The sequence below is a fragment of the Patella vulgata genome, chromosome 3 (genome assembly GCF_932274485.2).
Source record: "Patella vulgata chromosome 3, xgPatVulg1.2, whole genome shotgun sequence".
NCBI classification, from domain to species: domain Eukaryota; kingdom Metazoa; phylum Mollusca; class Gastropoda; family Patellidae; genus Patella; species Patella vulgata.
In genome coordinates, this window is record NC_065881.2 from 37,630,108 (window position 1) to 37,643,055 (window position 12,948).

The window sequence follows — 12,948 nt, forward strand, 5'->3', positions numbered from 1 at the left end:
GTGTTTTGTTATGAATAGTTAACCATGCTTCTAGATGTCATTTAAAGAATTACTACACACTTGTCAGCACTGTTGGCGCCACCCTTGACAACTGCAAACCGCGAGGCTGATCGAATCAAGGAAAGGAATCACTGCGGACAATCTAATGACACACGGTATTTAGAAATAATAGGGATCGTTTAACAGTTTCCCAGGAATAAATATTCGTATTTGTGTCATTACAGTGTATTCAAAATATATATTCTTTTGTTTTCAGCGAAGAAACTGTCAGATTTTATAGTAGAAGTGGGTGTACCATGTTCACTTTCCAACTCTATTTGTTGGAGTTTGTGTTTCTATTATCCTGGTGTACAAGATCAAGAGACTATAGAAATACAATGTAACGAGAATAACATAGGGCAATATGTTAAAATACAGTTAAAACAGCCTAGTACACTATCATTATGTGAAGTTGAGGTGTACGCGTCTCTGGCAGAAACCTCTGGTAAGTACATTGGCGTAAATTCCGATACACGGAATCCAGCGAATTCCTTATATTATTATAATGTTAACAGATTGTATACTTGGAATAACAGGAAGAGAAAACGAACATAAATAAAAATTCGACTAGTGTCTGTGTCAGTGGTGTGGCGTGCAGAAGGGGCGACGACTCCAAGCATGCATTTCAGCGGGTGAGGTCATCCAAATTACGTGGGGTTTTTTGACATTTGAAATTATTGTTTCGTTGTAGTACAAGTCGCCCTTGTAAAGAGTTTATTCATGTGTTTTCACATGGTTCTATACTTGAGGGCATCACCAAACCTCTATAAAGTCTTAGCCCACCTTTATCCGCCTTGGTGGCAAAGATCTCATTTGGACTTCAGTTATACTGATTATCAAACCTACCAAGATACATTATTCTTAGACATCAGTATGAGACTTTGTCGGGTATTTAATGAGACCTTAATTACAAATAGGCTACTTCACTGTACACATTTTCTGGTTGATAACAAAAGTCGACGGCCGGATTATTCTGGCGCCAGATTATTTTGTGTACTGAAAATTATAAGACCAAACGATGGGACTATCCCCACAGATTAGATAATAAACGAATGTTTGAAATTAATTTTGGCCATTGAATAAAGTTGACCTTTAATTCGGAGAAGCTTGGTGATGATGAAGGACAGTCGGGATGAAGTATGGATAAACTAAAATTGAAACACATTCCTCTAAATCATGAACTAATATATAAAACAATATTAAATTATCAAAAGATTTAATGACACCAAAATTAATACTTGTTACAATCTTACTTGTTTTAGCGACTAGCCTATATACTTATATACAAAATGAGGTGATACTTTTTTTTAATAAAACATTGTGATCATTGCGATCTTGATAATTGATCAAATGAATATGCAAATGAGCACCGTACTTGTTACCAGGAAAATATTAACATTCTTTAGAAAAGTGAACCGAATATAAACCTAATTCTTTGATCAAAATAAAATACTGAATTATATTGATTTGAATTTTTATTAGTGACGAAATATAATCCAAGAATACCCATTCTTTATTTCACAAATAATGAAAGCCATTATTGTATACCATATATAAGAACTTTACACTGGTGGCAGAAGGCTAATTACATAAACGGAACGATATAAAGTGTTTTCTTTTGGCTACTCTTAATTCAATTTATTTACCTTGACATGCTTTGTTTTGTTGGCTTTTTTTTTAAATTCACACTCGGAATATAAATGAAGGGACTACTTACTCTGATCAAGGTAAATAAAACACTTTTGATTCAATTTCAAAGACCAACCTAGTCGTAAAAATCTGAACAAAAAGTCAAGCGGGGTAGGCCTATTTCACATCAACTTTATACGAGTGGGTGATTTCGGGACGAACATAATAGTGGTAATTCTCTGCATAACAGAGAAAGAGTCCAATAAGCGTTTAGACGTTGTATTGGGGTAAAAATGGCAAATAATGATGGTAAATATTAAATATTAAGCCTTCAGAGATAACGCTTAGTTTCGACAATTAGACAATTTCAAATTTGTACAATAATTCAATATCCATCGACCCATACTGTGAGCTCTCACAATGCCTGCACAGGTGCTGGCTTGTGGTAAGTTGATTTTCAAACAAGTTTGTAAAGAGTATAGTTTTAAACCCTCTTTCATTAAATTCCAAAATATCTAAGTCAATTTCCCAAAAGTATAAAACCCCAAACAACTAAGAAGTAGAAGCTGTGATTACATTTCTATTAAAAACATTGTGGATGAAACAAAATATTGTACAAGTGTAATTCTTGTGTATTTTCTTGAATTCTCATGGTTTAATCCATTAAGACAAGACTTTTGTTGGTTGTTAATATTTCTCTATTCTTTGGTTAACAATAATCAACATAACTTACAGCAAACAATTAATGTAACAATTATTGGTTCAATGCTTAATAGTAAATAAGCTCCAATGTGGATATGGGAATTGACATAAACTTGTGTTTCCATATATCCAAATTCAGGTAAATCAAGTCTGTTCTTAGGGATGTGATATGAAGTTGATATCCTGATAACAGGTTACTAGAAAGCTCCCCTCTAATTCTGTTATTTAGTTCTATATATCCCACATGCATCGCCTAGAGCATTTATCCAACAAACCTATCGTCTATACAAACAATACACCACGGTAACTTAAAACGCTTTAGGTTTAGCCCGTAGACGTTAATTACAATATATAAGGTCAATTTAAAGTGTAAAACAAAGAATGGAGACAGCTGATTAAAGAAATATATAAGACAACATGAAATAGATATAAATTGGGGGAAATTAAGGTGGATTAAGATCCATTAAAATATAGTTTACTGAAATGAGTAATACTGTGCGGATTAGCACGACGTCTTAAACATTTACGATCTGGTCGTAATTCACTCGGTGTGTTCCCACTTAGCCGGCAGACTGTTAATCCTTTGATTGATCTTAAAACTATAGTCTGTTTAAAAGTAGTCACTCAAGAACTGTTCACTAGTAAGGCATTTATTTATAAAATTTATAAATTATATAATGCTATTTAATAAAAGTTAAATGTGTAAATTGTAATGCATTTTTATATGTGTAAATCATTTAATGTTATTTAATAAATATTAAATTTGTTAAAATCAATATATTTTTATATGTGTAAGCTATTTAATGTTATTTAATAAAAGTTAAATTTGTTAAAATTCAATACAGTTTAAGTCTTAAAAAAGATATGGACTATAGTTTATAACACCATTGTTCTAGGATTAACTCTGGATTAGCGGAAAAATTTGACATCAAAGCCTGCCGGCTAAGTGGGAACACCCCATTCACCCTACTACAATATGAAGGAGCTTCTACTTCCTCAATTTATACTCTTAAATCTTCCCGAAAGGGCTGGGCTCATTTTCTTATACTTAACATTTGTACCAAACAAAAAGTTAACGTTTCTATTTAAAACACCAAGGATCCAATTTAAACCAATATTTAAAATGTCTGAGAACAAGGAAGTTAGTCCTTGTAAACGATTGTCTACGCATTTTGAATGTTATTGAAGTGTAATGATTATTGTATTTTTCTATTTGAATTGTTGATTCTTTTCAGATGTCGCAACGTCATCGACCCTTACCGCACCAGAATCAAGTGTACACGAGTTTTCTTATATCGATTCAGAAGTGACATTAACAAGTGTAAATTTTGCAACGAGTATACGCCTGGCCGTAACTGGTACATTGACAAATGATATATCTTGGCATACGGAGTCGGAACATTTCAGTGGTTTATCAACCGAATTTTCAGCAGACCTTACCAATTACTTACCTTATGGAGTCACGTCAAGCGAAAGTTTTAATGTAACGGAGATCACGGTTCAGCAGTCGGATACAAGTGGATTTCAATCGGTCCCTTTTTCAGTTACGGAAAGTGTCGAGCACCTGCTGGTTACGTCACCACCTTTGTCTGTGAATTCTGAAAGTCAGCTAGATTCTTTAACAGCTGAAGTTTCGGGGGGTGTCAGCGTAGACTTGTTGACTGCGTCTTTACCCTTTACTTACTATACTAATGATGTCGGGCCAAGTGAAGGTTATAATGCAAGGGATTCACATACCTTTCAACCGAGTTCATTTTCAGGTGCCAGCGAAATCCTATTGCTTATGTCTGCATTGTTTTCTGTGAATTCGAATAGCCAATTAGATTTTTCAGAGGGCCATACAGTTGTAATTTCAGAAAGTGTCAGTGATCTACTGATTGTATCACCACCCTGTACTACTGTGAATTCTGAAGGTCTGTCGGATACTTTATGGAGTCAAAGCGTTGAAAAATCAAACGGTTTCAGCGAAGACCTGCTGCTTGTATCTTCATTCATTTCTGTGAATTCTGAAAGTCAGCTCGATGCTTCAATTATTGCAATAGACGAAAGTAGTCAGGGGATTGTTAAGACTTCTGATCGCATATGGACTTCTGCTGATTTCTACGAACCTGGCTCTGTGATAAGTACAACTGTTGACAGTTCAAGTCAAATTATCAAGATGGTGGACGTTCCTGGAACAATTATCGTTTCAAACATAACTTGTGCTACTCCTAGTTACTTACCAACTACTGCAATGGCTGAAGATATGTGTTACTGCGACTGCTTTGAGATTGATTTAAATCCCGTTGTCCTGCAAGAAAAATTGGATAATATCCTATCAAATATAACCGTCAACATCGATCAATTATCTAGCACCAGACGTGAAAAGACCTCAGCTGTGGATGACAGGCCAACTGCCATATCAGTTGGTTTCTTTGGCATTCTCATCATAACCGTTGTCATAGCTGCCATCGTATTTCAGGATGTAGTTTCACTTCTCTATTTTCTGGCGAGGGGAATTATCCGTAAAATCAAAACCGGCCAATTTACAGAGTCACGAAAGCTTCCCAAAAAGAAGAAAAGGAAAACAGAGCCAGAACCGCCTACAAAAAAGGAGACCATAAATCCCACATCATATACCAGTTTGCCTGACGTTGAAAATCCCGAAATTGTTCAACCAACTGTAGAACAAATTCCAATGGTTTCCGAGGCAGCTGCTTTGTCTGGTCGTCCAAACATTCCATCCAGCTCGAAACCCAAAATGGCGAAACCTAAGAATAAACCAAAAGTAAAAAGATCTTCTGACAGTTCACTTCCTAGTAAAGGAAAAACGGTCACAAAAATATCTGGGGTGACACGTCCAATCAAGAAGAAGACAGGGACAAAGAAACTTGTTAATGTTAAAGCAGTTAAATCAAACCCCAACAAACCAAAAGAAAAGTTAAATATATAGTTTAGTTTTAAACTTTTTCGTCGAGAAATTATCCAGATTTATAAATTTGAATTTAAGTTTAAATCCAGTCCATTTAAATCCACTAAAGCCTTTCTTGTAGTTTAGTGGACCTTTTTAATATGCAAATCGTTTTTTGAAATACACTACAGAAGAAAAAGCCATTATGTGAATCTGACTGGAATGGGAAAATACGAAACCCATCATTGGTGAAGTGGGGTGTTTTCTTTGTCTTTTAAAGTGCATAAATAACAAATCTAGAAATAATATAATGGTAGTCGTGCTGTTGATCCAAATGAAATATTGTTCAGGTGTATCCTTTTACCTTCACATCCTGTAGATTGTTTAAATTACATTTAATTGGTACTGGGTTTCCTGACAACCGATGTGTTATATAGAAATCAGAAAACTGTTTGATAAATGGCACAAATAGAACATTTTATACTTTTGAAATTTAATATATTATGATATTTCATGTTTACCTGATACGAGGGAATTTTAAATCGTTCGCAAATCTTTGTATTGTTATTAACGGAAGTTATCCCAACTGTTTAATTTGCGAGAAGAATGGGGTGGACAATATTGTCATGGCAGCGTCAAATGCATTTTCTTTTTACGACGGTTATTATACTGTCTTCGGGAAACATGAATGCCCGGACAAAAGTAATTAATTGTATTATAGAAGGGTCAAATGCAAACCAACTGGGCTACTGCCAATTAAATTTTGTTATATATCTACATTTACCAATGATATAATTCCTTGCAACTGTGGAATAAAGGCGGTATATTTCCAGACCATTTTAGCTGTATCTTTATTCTTAGAATTAATTAAGAGTTAGCTTTCAATATTTTCTTTAATTGTTAAAACGAGAAATATCAGATATAATTTTGTCAATGAATAAAACTGGTTAATATCTGGTGAAAGTTTGTTGTAAACCTTAAATCTACTTGCCGTGTAGAGTGACTGTATATCCACGGGCCATTACACTGTGTTCGAAGAACATAATAAAATTGTAAAATAAAAGTTTGTGAACCCCAGTAAGCAATCCTACTCATCCCTCCCGAATGGCTCAGTTTTTTTAGATGAAATTTCTAAATAGGCGATATCGATATATACTATTCAAAAAAAGTAGGGGATATTTGATTTTTAAGTGTTATTAAAGTCACCTAATGAAACTGACGAAGAAACAAATGACAAAATGAAATGAAGTTCACATTCATCGATTTATTCCAAATGATTGTTAGACTAAGTAAGGCACAGACTGACCATTATAAGGGTAAAATGATACCCGGGGTCAAACAGCAAAGTTACCACAGCATCACAACCAAGTCAGTAACGGGTAAATCCTCCTCTGTTTGCCAAACAAGCATTGATCCGACGTGGCATACTCCTAATGAGACGTCTAAGGTCATTTTGGTCCAGATTGTCCCATTCCTGTTGCAACGCAGCAGCAAGTTCTTGGACATTGGCAGGACGTTGTTGACGTTGACGTAACCTCTGTCCAAGCATGTCCCAGACATGCTCGATGGGGGAGAGGTCGGGACTCAGTGCTGGCCAAGGTAATGTGGTGATGTTCTGTTGTTGGAGGTAACCTGTAACGATCCTGGCCCTGTGACATCTTGCGTTGTCATCCTGGAAGATGAAACGGCGGCCATGACATCGTGCGAACGGCACAACATGGACTGCCAAGATGTTGTCCCGGTAGTACTGGCCTGTAACACGCCCTGCAACAACATGTAAAGCCGTTCTTCCAGCAACAGTGATGCCTCCCCACACCATAACAGAACCACCCCCAAATCGATCATGTCTGATGACGTTAACGTCTTGGAAGCGCTCGTTTCGACGACGCCACACCCTCCTACGTCTGTCCAAAAAATCAACAGTGAACCTTGACTCATCTGAAAACATCACATTGCTCCAGCGTCGATTATCCCAGTGTTGACGATCCCTACACCAACGACGTCTTGCCTGAATGTGATGATCTCTCAAACAAGGGATCACGCGAGGACGTCGGGCGCGAAGGTGACCCCTATGCAGTCGATTCCGAATCGTCTGGCCACTCACTCTCACACCAGTGTCTGTTTGAAGACGAGCGCTGATCTGATTTGCTGTGATGACACGATTTCTCAAGGCCAAGGTACGGATAAATCGATCCTGGGCTTGAGTTGTCGCCCTTGGTCGACCTGAGCGTGGTCTGTCCTGTACAGATTGTGTATCACGGTATCTGGACCATAGCCTGCTTATGACAGACTGAGAAACATTCATCGTCCGCGCCACAACCGCCTGTGTTGTGCCGATCTGTAGCATGCCAAGGGCACGTAACCTTTCATTTTGGGTAAGCCGACGCATATCAAAATTTGTTTTCTGGTCACTAAAACAATTAAACTGATGTTTCCACCCTGGAATTCAATGCCACAATGACTGTAACATTCAAAGTCAGAGTCGTGCAAATCTTGGGTTGGACCCAATTATGATCCCAAGCATCACCTGCATTCCATGCGGTAGCTATTGGTGCGTTTGGGCGTCACATGTAACTGGAAATGTTTCTTCTGTTAGGTTCTATAGTGACTTTTTTCGTAGTCATTTGCATATTTTAGTATTATGCCCCCAAAATCAAATATCCCCTACTTTTTTTGAATAGTATATTTTGACGTTTTATTTAACCCTGTTGAATCTGGGGCATCTCCTTTAGAGAACCAACCTTTCGACATTTAGAGTTGTTCAAAGATTCTTTGTTCTTTGTTGAAATCGTTTGCCGGGTTATTCTCCCCGTCACCGAAACGCTCTTTAATTTTATTTCAGTCTTGCTGGAACTGTAGAGCGAATATTGTCGAAATTGAGAGCCGCGCAACGATTGCTTGCAAACGCTCCAGGGGTCGGAATTTTGAAACCTTTTCGAAACCAGCAAGTATTATTCGACTTCATGTAAAAAGAATGGTTTGGGGGGGGGGGGGGTGCGTGTAGCAATATTCGGGAGAGTTACTGCTTCTGTCGCCATATGTACAGAATTATTACGATTTTGTTCCTACAATTCTTTTTTCAAATTTGCAAGAATTGTATCGAAATACATAGAAAACCCATCAATTTACCCTCTAACTGTTGCAAGTGGGTGTTTATCCACTGCCTTGGTTGTGTCTTTGGAAAGCAGGGCCGGCGGAAGCAATTCTTGATTGGGGTGGCTACCATCCTAGGACTTTAGGCAAGGATCCAGGGACCGTCTAGGCCCCGGAAGCTCCCAGGCTCTAGATCGCCAGAGACAATTTCTGAGCGATTTTCGGCTAATAAAATTACTCAGTAAATGAGGTGAAATTTTATTCCTTTTCTAAACCCTTGACCACGCAAACCCAGTTGATGGTGGTTTACTGCGATACTGAACTTGACAAATATATGCATAATAATACCAATGTTGTGGACACTCTAGAGGTCACAATTTTATACGATTTTGATAAAACTGGCAATGTATGTTTATAACCGAAAGATCTTGGTTTATTTTGATATTGGCGCATATATAACATCACTTCCTATTTTTAGCTTGTGGACTCTTTACAGCTCACAGTTTTTATTTGATTGTAAAAAGCCGTTTAAATATATCGCCGTTACACAATAATTACGGTTGAGTGCAAAATTCGTGAAAATCGGACCGAAACAGCCGGACAAAATCTCCGCTAAACTTAAAAGTATGTAATGCCCAGGTTGTGGACCACCCAGAGGTTCGAATTTTCATCCAATCTGATATGTCCCTAAGGTCTGGTTTCCTTTCGATATTGGCGCGTATTCGATCGTAACTGACTGGATTATGAGCCCTGGTTGTACGAAATATCACGTTTTTAGCTTGTGGACCCGCTATAGGTCACCCTTTTTATCTTATTTTAAAACTCGTTCAAGTATATCATCTTTACATAATAATTATGGTCGAGCCCGAATTTCGTGAAAATGCGACCGAAACTTCCAGTCAAATGGCCGCTTCCCTTTACGCAAATACTATAAAATTATGTAATGCCCAGGTTGTTGACCATCCAGAGGTCACAAATTTTATCCGATTTAGACGAAACTTAAACCGAGTATCACTAGTTCTTGGATGGGTTCAATTTTGGCGCGCATTCAATCTGATTAAAACGCAGATCCTATTTCGCTTCGTTTTTTATAGTTCAAAATTTTGTTTTACTTGTCTTCACTAGACTAGGATCTGAAAGAGTTGTTATATTACCGGCGTTGTGGTTGAAGTGAGGGACAAGCCAATGAAACCTTCTGTTACGACGACCTCGTGGCGTGCCATGGCGGAACTGTGGGTAAACCACTAGAAACGTCAATACTGATTGATTAATCAATGTCTGACGTCATAGGGTCAAAAGCCGCTCGTCCGACCCTTGACACGACCTCATAGTACAACTTGTCAGATCTTCATGTAGTGTAGGCCATCGAAAGTATAAAAAAACAGCGGCTGTCAGGAAGGATACGCCCAGATTTTTCAAGAGCTGGATAGAGAACAAGCTAAACATAATTCAGGAAGGTAGGGAACCGAGAGTCTTTGGGTTATAAACATGCATTTCAAGTTTCATTAAAATCATATCAAAATTGTGACATCTAGAGGGTCCACAACCTTGATATACCAGATGTTTACACTATTTGGGTAGAGGGGCGGCCGTTTTGTCTGGCAGTTTTCTTCCGATTTTCACGAAATTCGAACTCAAAAAACATTACGGTGTAACGGTGCTATATTTGAACGTTTTTGTGAATCAGATAATAATTGTGACCTCTAGAGGGACCACAAGCTAAAAACGCGATTTTTCGTACAGTGAAGGGCCATAATTCAGGAAGTTACGATCGAAAGGAACCAAGATCTTTGAGTTAGAAACATCTTGACCATCAGTTAGCTAAATTATAAAACCCATCTTTATTATATTTAAAACGGTGCAATGTTGTATTTCAATTGTCATGTAATTAAGAGTGATCTTTTCTAATTCAAAAACCCTACTGTAAAAGTAGTGGTATCAGTTTTCTTAGTTGACGTTTTGTTATACAAGGATTTTGGTGTTGTTACGCTCGTCTTTACTTACACATTAATCACCTCAACAGATTGGGGTTAACCTAGGTAAATTTGGTGTGAACATATCCCACGTTACAATTGTCAAAATCAATTGCTTTTTACTCTAATATACCTGTCTTGTAGTTAAACCATAATTTTGAAAACGTCTGCATATCTCGTGTATTATGGATCGTAATGTAAGCTATTAGAAGATTAGCTCCGATCAGGGTATAGTTTATTACGGCTCAGTTATCGGAAATCAACACATCAACGACTTATTACTATTCCATCGCTTTTATTTATTTACTGTCCTGTGTGTAAACTTATACTGTTAATCTATTATGCGATAGAATATTCACTTGATTTCAAGTATTTCAAGTTTATTCAAAAGAAGAATCTCTCGAAGACATTGTCATAAATTTCGTTTTTTATACGCCCACATTTTCATGTGGACGTAATTGTCGTTGCTCCTGTCCGTCCGGACGTCCGCCCGTCCACAATTTGTTTGTGGACTTTCTACATGTCACAATTCTTGTCCGATTTTGACGAAACTTGAAATATAGGTTTATCCCCAAAAGGTCTCGGCTGCTTTCGATATTGGCATGTATCGGATCGAAACTTCATGGATTATGGCCTCTGTTTATACGAAAAATCACGTTTTTAGCTTGTGGACCCTATAGAGGTCACAATTTTTATCCGATTTTGTTGAAACTTGAAATGTAAGTTTATAACCCAAAGATCTCAGTTCCTTTCAACATTCTCGCATATCGGACTGTAACATCCTGAATTATGGCCCCTGATTGTACGAAAAATCGCGTTTTTAGCTTGTGGGCCCTATAGAGGTCATAATTTTTATCCGATTTAAAAAAAACGTATTATTATATCACCTATGGAAGGTTGAGTACAAATTTCGTGAAAATCGGACCAAAATTGCTGGACAAAATGGCCGCCGTTTGTACGCGAATAGTGTAAAAAAATATGGTAAATCAAGGTTGTGGACCCTGTATAGGTCACAATTTTAATTAGATTTTGATGACTTTGTGACTTTGTAAGCGATTATCATATTTGGTTTTCTTAAAATAAATCAATCTGGTACGACCCCCCTTAAATATCACACAACAACTTATACCATTCATGTATTGTACATTGTTGAATAGCAAATAGAATACAAAATCGGTTGGGTAAATTCTATTTTGTTATCAAATTGTATCTAGAGAAATAACACTTCTGTGAAAGGTTGTTATTACACTGACAAAATGCTTTCGAATTCACAAATCTAGTTCTCACTTAAACAATTACATAAAATATAACGTCCTCCAGTAAACTTATTACTAGAAATAACCACAATCAACATTATCTTTCAAATACTACTCATGAATAGAAATCCGTAGTCGTTATATCCTTATACAGTTTACACATGTTTTCTCTTTTTTTGTTGTTGTTGTTTATTAATTGTGTACTTACTTGGGTCTCTTTTTTTGTTGGCTTAATTTATTTATTTTTTATTTTTTTATTTTTTTATTTATTTATTTTTTACTTTTGTTTGCCTTCACACATCGACATGGTCCACAGCACTGACTTATTTGTACATATTTATTGTCTAATGTTTACGTTAATTTCCTTTGTCCCCTCTTTGATATCCATTAAAAGTTATCAACATCATTCCGCACTACACTCATTACATGACCACCCTCGCCATACTTATCTGCTACCAATTCTAACCACTTTTCATAGTGCAGTCACTTAAAGGCTCAATATCACTCTTGCTGTAAATGAATAATATGTCCCAATCTTTATTCTGGTTAACAAATTGTACTATTTTACAATATTCCAATTAATTGGTGATACAAATTTCATCTTAACACACCTAATTTAAAAAATTGGAAAAATTCAACTAAATGATTTGAAAAGCCTGACGTAAAGCTTTTCAAATGTGACTTGGATTTAAAAATATTTTTGAACCCCTCTGGACAAGTAAAATAGGATTCACTGGATAATTTACACAACAGGTAAGACACTAACACATCTAGTACTTAGAATAAGGCTATTTTTTTATTTTCTGGAGTTCAAGCCAGCAAGAGTGTTATTGTCCCTTTAAATATGTTGTACAAAAATATGGTGTAGCTGGTCTAAGTTATATTCTCGTAGTTGTCTACCTTCATTCTTTTGAAAACCGCACCCAGCTTCATATACTTATATCTGTCCAGCATTTATTGCTCGTATGTGGAGATATTCATTCAAATCCAGGACGAAGAAAAAATCTTTCCTTAGTTTCTTTTAAATACCGGTGGTCTTAAACACAAGTTAGATCAAATATCCTGTGAACTAAACGGTCATGATATTCAAACTTTCTCAGAAACATGGTTCGATACTACCCCCTCCCCCTCAGATGTTAGTATAAGTGGCTATCACTCCCCTTTGTTGGTGATATGGTGAATAGGGAAGGTTGTAGAGGTGGGGGTGTGGTAGTATATGTTAAAGAAAGTCTATTCTTTATGCACGCCAAGACCTCACAATTAATAAACTTGAAGCTGTGTAGATCGAATTCATACTTAACAGTAATAAGTTTCTTATGGGCACATTCTATCACCCTCCTGCTGCAAACACAGAGTATTGGAATAT

The 12,948-nt window shown here is 36.7% G+C and overlaps 1 protein-coding gene across 1 annotated transcript; it reads left to right on the top strand.

The window, feature by feature from the left end:
- The first annotated feature begins 385 nt into the window (after positions 1 to 385).
- On the top strand, positions 386 to 6,132 carry LOC126814454 (uncharacterized). The gene is made up of 2 exons (XM_050539595.1): positions 386 to 484; positions 3,606 to 6,132. The coding sequence occupies exon 2, from the start codon at positions 4,154 to 4,156 to the stop codon at positions 5,300 to 5,302; it is 1,149 nt and encodes a 382-aa protein (XP_050395552.1). The 5' UTR covers positions 386 to 484; positions 3,606 to 4,153; the 3' UTR covers positions 5,303 to 6,132.
- Positions 6,133 to 12,948: the final 6,816 nt, after the last annotated feature.

Bases quoted from the DNA above. Each gene is read 5' to 3' on its own strand.
- LOC126814454 (XM_050539595.1), top strand. From the start codon at position 4,154: ATGTCTGCATTGTTTTCTGTGAATTCGAATAGCCAATTAGATTTTTCA.